General features: G+C 36.7%; 2 protein-coding genes across 2 annotated transcripts; one reads left to right on the top strand and one right to left on the bottom strand.

The window, feature by feature from the left end:
* Positions 1-49: 49 nt before the first annotated feature.
* On the bottom strand, positions 50-1017 carry Rpb11 (DNA-directed RNA polymerase II subunit RPB11). The gene is made up of 4 exons (XM_076900029.1): positions 790-1017; positions 619-708; positions 365-539; positions 50-254 (listed from the first exon to the last, which is right to left on the bottom strand). The coding sequence occupies exons 1-4, from the start codon at positions 840-842 to the stop codon at positions 219-221; spliced, it is 354 nt and encodes a 117-aa protein (XP_076756144.1). The 5' UTR covers positions 843-1017; the 3' UTR covers positions 50-218.
* Positions 1018-1544: 527 nt separating this feature from the next.
* Positions 1545-5517, top strand: Rl (Mitogen-activated protein kinase rl). The gene is made up of 8 exons (XM_076898956.1): positions 1545-1800; positions 2608-2734; positions 2865-2975; positions 3059-3310; positions 3390-3557; positions 3799-3987; positions 4063-4195; positions 4986-5517. The coding sequence occupies exons 1-7, from the start codon at positions 1676-1678 to the stop codon at positions 4186-4188; spliced, it is 1098 nt and encodes a 365-aa protein (XP_076755071.1). The 5' UTR covers positions 1545-1675; the 3' UTR covers positions 4189-4195; positions 4986-5517.
* The last annotated feature ends 644 nt before the right edge of the window (positions 5518-6161 follow it).

The raw sequence follows: 6161 nt of genomic DNA, 5'->3' as shown, positions 1-6161 counted from the left end.
ATAATCATTCATTTTAAATAAGGAATGTGCTTAAAGAATATATTTTTCTAAACCTTTTTATTTACTTATTCATATATATATGTACAAATATCAGTCATTTTCAATTCACCTATTAAACTAAATCAGGTCATTTTGTAATAGAAAAACTTTCTATATACATATATTAGATCTTTATTTACACAATTGTCTTGATTAAAAGAAAAAGGAAGAAACACGATTCAATCCAATCCTTCTTTTTTCTCCTTAATAGCTTCCTGAAATATTTTATATTTATGATTAATTGTAATATAACAGTTTGTTTGCATTAAGATTTGGCCTATGGAAAGCAGATATTGTAATCCATCTTCTAATATTATTAACTGACCTTAAAACGTTCTTCAAATAGTGAAAGTTCAGCTATAAGATCGGTAATAGCATGCATAAAAGCTTCATGTGGAGTATAGTCCGATGTGGTCTGAATTCTAATTACAAACTTGTGTTCCAGTGGATGAGGAACCTTATAACCGGCGAATAAAACCTGAGGGTCCTTCAGTAGCTGACTATTAAACAGCGAATGAAATTCTTATTAACTAACAGTCATTTATAAAAACCATACGTACAGAGTTTGAGACCGCTTACTTGCGAATCATGTTCCCAAGAGTATGATCCTCTTTGTTAATAGTGAAAATTGCGGCATTGGGAACTTTAGTGTCCTGCTCTTTGATTATTCTAAAATAACATGTAACATGTACATATACGATGTTTTAACAAACCTTTCAAATAACAGGTTAACTAATTTACAGTACGTACTTCTTCTCTCCCTCGTATAGAAGAAACGATTCGAAGGTTGGTGGTGCGTTCATGTTGTGATTAGAATATTGTAATGAACACACACACACCAAGTACGTTTATTATCGTTATTTTAGAATCGAAATGTTAATACACAATTGTTGCAACGATACACGCAACGACAGATTCAAACAGATTGCAAAATAAAGTTAAAGTCATGGTTTACAGAGCTTTAGACAAAGAAGTCTACAGAAATTCATCACAATTACAGCGTCCTCTACATTTTCAAGGTTTGATACTTTGGATATTTTGTCGAATGTTTTCGCACAGTCGCTATGGAAAAGAATGTAACCATAGATGATAGAAATTCAACGAGAACCTGTGGATTTTAGTGGACAATCGATAAAGTTATAGAGCGGCATCAAAAATTTGAACCTCGACTGAAAAATCCCGAATTTCAGACTTTGCATCAGGAGAATATGATACGATAAGAGGTATACCATATTCATTAATCAAATCATTTTGGTTGCAAAGTACGAAAAGCGATGCGGAACGATTACTTAAATAATAATAATAATAATATAATTGTATTCTGTACAGGATCGATAATATCGGTCGCGGCACTAAAAGGATACCCGCTTCAGCTCGTCAAACAATAACAACAACCGCGCGAAAGAATATTGGTATCGCGTGTTAGGATCTGTCGTCCGTGGGCCAAGAATATTAAAATTCGTAGTGAACAAGCCGATAGAAAGGGGGCGGAGAGATCGGTCTCCCGTGTCGCGTAATTGACGAGGCTCGCGTGAAATTCCCGGTGAGCCCATCTAATCGTGATGTCGTTCATGGCGAGTCGGCTACGAAACAAGACTCGTTCTGACTTCGCCGGAGCCGCAAAATAGTTGTCAAAATGGCGGGCGAAGGTTCTGCAAGTGTTAATCCGAACTGCGAGGTCGTTCGCGGACAAACGTTCGAGGTTGGCCCGCGGTACACGAATCTGTCGTACATGGGCGAAGGTGCCTACGGGATGGTCGTGTAAGTGCATTCGAGTTGATCTCCTCTGTTCGTTACCGAAAACTTTCGACCGCGTATCGACTGGCTGACAGGCCGAAAGATAAACAATCGGAAACACGATCATGGAGTGAATTACCGATTCTGCCGCGAGATTTCCCCTTCGGCGACGCGTGCGAAAAGATTCCGCTTCCGCCTCGACACCGTGTGCAGCCGCTGCTAGCTGCTATTCATTGTAATGTATCGTCGCCTTTTGGCGCCAGTTTTGAACACGGTTGTCACACCCTTTCAAACCCCTATATACTTGCGTGTCAGCGTTACTTCTTTGTTCCCGTTGCTTATCTCTCGCTTATCGGTCTTATCGTCGCTCCGTTAACAAGATCGCGATTACGTTCCACGAATGCCTTCGCAGAGCCAGCGAATATTTCATGCGCAATATTTACCGAGCCTCGCTCGTTAAATATTTCCTACCTTCTCTTTCGCGAGTCGTTCGAAATTAACTCGAATTCCGTTTCTATTGTTTTCGTCACGATCTTTCATCCGACGTCCCGTTTTTTATCTTTCCTTTTTTCTTCCCTTAGCGATATCACGCACTTTTAGCTTGGAATTTTAATAACGTTCAGAGTTATATTTTAAGCATATGTTGAATTTTAAATGAGCAAGGATGTTGTGTGACTAGGACACCACTTCCTGTATTGTGGTTTCAGATCAGAAGATTTAAGCGTATAAATTGTAGTATTCTATTCATTTGTATACGTAATACTAAAATAATGTTAGACAAAAAAAAAATTCCTAATGTTCCTTTACGCATTTTGGAATTTCCCTTCACAGATCTGCGTACGATAATGTAACAAAAACAAAGGTAGCTATTAAAAAGATATCACCCTTTGAGCATCAGACCTATAGTCAGAGAACATTAAGGGAAATAAAAATTCTGACTAGGTTTAAGCATGAAAATGTGAGTACTCTGATATGTTGATGTATTGTAATTAAACAAATGTAAATTTGCTTAAACACCTGTAGTCAAAGTGTGTTGTTAAAATCCAATGTATAACGCATAATATTTAATTTTATATTTCCTTTTATAGATAATAGATATAAGGGATATATTAAGGGCACCTACTATAGAACAAATGAAAGATGTATATATTGTTCAATGTCTAATGGAAACTGATCTCTATAAACTTCTTAAAACGCAGGTCAGCATAGATGATAAGACAGAGATGAAATCATTTGGAAAATAAATTTTTATATATACTTAAACATACATTTTTAATTTTAGGCTATTAGTAACGATCACATATGCTATTTTCTTTACCAAATATTAAGAGGATTAAAGTACATTCACTCTGCAAATGTATTGCATAGAGACCTGAAACCAAGCAACTTGCTGTTGAATACCACGTGTGACCTTAAAATCTGTGATTTTGGTTTAGCTAGAGTTGCGGATCCAGAGCATAATCATGCTGGTTTTCTTACCGAATATGTAGCAACAAGGTGGTATAGAGCACCAGAGATAATGCTCAATTCGAAGGTAAATAGAATTAGTTCGTTGCACAACAATTCAGTTCAGAAGTAATGTAACAGAATATTGTATTTCATTGTTCTCACAGGGCTATACTAAGTCTATAGACATTTGGTCAGTTGGTTGCATCCTTGCAGAAATGCTTTCAAGAAGAGCAATATTCCCTGGCAAACACTACTTAGACCAACTGAACCACATACTGGGAGTTCTTGGATCACCATCGCCCGAAGATCTCGAATGCATTATAAACGAAAAAGTATTAATTGTTCCTTTACCTTCGATAACTTTTTCCATGTTTAACATTTTGACCCACAATAGTTTCACCGTTGGATTCTAATAAGATTGATCATTTTCCTTCGCCGTGTGTCGTTACGTTACGGGATCACCATTTCTGAAGCTGTGATGCGGTCCAAATAGGTGATCTTACGGTGAAACCACTGTGGCATCAAATAGTTAATATCGATTCATTTCACTAACGCTGTAAAATGTTATTTCAGGCACGAAATTATCTTCAATCATTACCATACAGACCAAAGCTACCATGGACAAATCTGTTCCCAGCCGCTGACCCGCGAGCTCTGGATCTTTTAGATAAAATGTTGACGTTTAATCCTAACAAACGGATTGTCGTGGAAGATGCACTCGCGCATCCCTATTTAGAGCAATATTACGATCCTGCTGACGAAGTATGCATCTCTTCTAATCAAACAATATTAATATATGAATAGCACGGGAAATCTCGCAACGTATTCAATTTTTAGCCCGTCGCAGAGGAGCCATTTAAGTTTGACATGGAATTGGACGATCTTCCAAAAGAAGTATTAAAACAATATATCTTTGAAGAGACTCTATTATTCCAAAAGAATCATCAAGAAAACGCTATGTAGTCTACTGGTATTTACATACTCTATCACTTTCTCGTCAAACTTTGATCCTTTTAACGCGAAATTACTCGCTCTATTCCGTAATACACGTATACTCACGCTGTGTAATACGTTCAAAGCAATATTAACTAATGAAAAAAGTAAAAGTTCTAGAAGGCTAGAATGAAGGTCGACCGCGTGCTATTTAAAAGTTGTAATAATAATATACTGTATGTTTTTAGAGGTAAACGATCGTATCTTCAGTTTCTGTCGATATGAAATTAAAGCTTTCGTACTACGTACCACGAGATTGAATCACTTAATGGTGAAGTATCTCAAGTCCGTTATTGCTAAAATAAGTACTCACTTATCTACATCATAATGCAAATTGCTCAAGGCCACGTACTGTCTATCGTGCATTCGCGTTCACGTACAGGACGCATCGACGTTTCAGATGGCTTTGGCTGCCTAAAAGTGCGAGGGAAGGAGGCAGCCTTGAGCAGTCCCCCACTTCTGTTATTTTGGTTCGTGGTTTCTTAAGATGCAACATTCAAACAAAGTCATACGGGAAATTTTCATGGACGTAACGTAATCTTTTTCATTTGCGGTGTATCATCGACATTACTTGATTGAAAGTTCCACAAATTGGAATTTTCAGTGTTATTTTATGTATGACAGGAATACACTACTTCGAACGTATTAAATGGAGATACGAATTGTTACCTTTTAAAATTGTATTGAATCCTTATGACCCGGCGCGAGTAATCAAGGGTTAAAAGGCAAAGAGTGATTGTATTTAACGCGATCGATAATGTTTTCAGCCGCGGCGAGCGTGCAAGGCGACCAAAAGGGACGCGAAGTCGTGACGTCAGAATAACAGAAGTGTACTTCTTTTATAGTTGTCTACGATCGAAGCAAGAAAGAAGCAAAAAAAAAGGAAAAAAAAAATATAAATCAACAGAACACAGAACAAAACTTCTACAAAGACGTTTATAGTCGGTGGAGCTAGCTTAAAAGTTCAGCTACGAACACACTCACACACATACACCACACACACCCATATACAAGAAATATACATGCACAGGAGAGAGTTTTAAGAGAAAACGGATGAACGGAGCTGGTGAACGAGGTAAAGAAACGAAACCGCAGTGTCCGTGCATATACTTGTACATTCGCATGTCTTTACCAGAGAAAACAAAAAGGAAAAAAATAATACAGTGTCCCCCTTTTTTTTTTTTTTTTTTTTCGTTACAATCGAATGCATAATGTTAATTTGTACAATAACTTTTATTTATCCTGAATTATAATATAGGTAACGCTAGTTGACGACTTTATTGTTAATCACACGTATATCATTACACGCATTGTCTGTGATTTAAATGCCGGGAGCGAGTGACGTGGGTCGGTGTAACGTGTGAGATATTCTGAGCCACGTAACAGACGGCGACCGATGAAAATGAACGCGCGCGGAGAGGAAGAGAGCGACAATGAAAATGGGGAAGTATGATAGGGAGAGAGTGAGAGAGAACTTGAAATTGTGTGCTTGTCCGTAAATATACATATATATATACATTAAAAATATATATATGTATATTCATATATATGTACAGTGAGTGAAGGAAGTATTCTGCGATGTCTTATTTCGAAATGTTGCGAAATCTTAGTTTCTATTGGAAATGTTTTCTTCGCAACAGTGTAATATTAAAATCTACAATCCGTAAAAGTGAAGTTTTCAGTGAAATTTGCAGTGTACGAATACTTTTCTCGACCACTGTAAATATCGGAGTATTGCGAACAGCCATTAAATTCACCGAAGTATTTGCCGATAGTTTCTTTATTAATAATATTATTATTATTATATATTATATTATTATTATATTGCTATTATATTAATATTATTATTATTACTATTATGTAATGGTTCGTGTCATTCTTGTGGTAGTTACATACCTCGCAGAAATGTTGTGTTCTGCATTCATTGGATTTAACTTGTAGAC

This window comes from Xylocopa sonorina, chromosome 8, assembly GCF_050948175.1.
Source record: "Xylocopa sonorina isolate GNS202 chromosome 8, iyXylSono1_principal, whole genome shotgun sequence".
NCBI lineage: Eukaryota > Metazoa > Arthropoda > Insecta > Hymenoptera > Apidae > Xylocopa > Xylocopa sonorina.
The sequence above is the reverse complement of the archived record's forward strand: the minus strand, read 5'-3'. Positions and strand labels throughout refer to the sequence as shown.

Bases quoted from the DNA above. Each gene is read 5' to 3' on its own strand.
- Rpb11 (XM_076900029.1), bottom strand. From the start codon at position 842: ATGAACGCACCACCAACCTTCGAATCGTTTCTTCTATACGAGGGAGAG. The intron at 709-789 runs GTACGTACTGTA...ATGTTATTTTAG, and splicing joins CTATACGAGGGAGAGAAGAA to AATAATCAAAGAGCAGGACA. The intron at 255-364 runs GTCAGTTAATAA...AAAATATTTCAG, and splicing joins TATTTGAAGAACGTTTTAAG to GAAGCTATTAAGGAGAAAAA.
- Rl (XM_076898956.1), top strand. From the start codon at position 1,676: ATGGCGGGCGAAGGTTCTGCAAGTGTTAATCCGAACTGCGAGGTCGTT. The intron at 3,311-3,389 runs GTAAATAGAATT...TTGTTCTCACAG, and splicing joins AGATAATGCTCAATTCGAAG to GGCTATACTAAGTCTATAGA. The intron at 3,988-4,062 runs GTATGCATCTCT...TTCAATTTTTAG, and splicing joins ATTACGATCCTGCTGACGAA to CCCGTCGCAGAGGAGCCATT.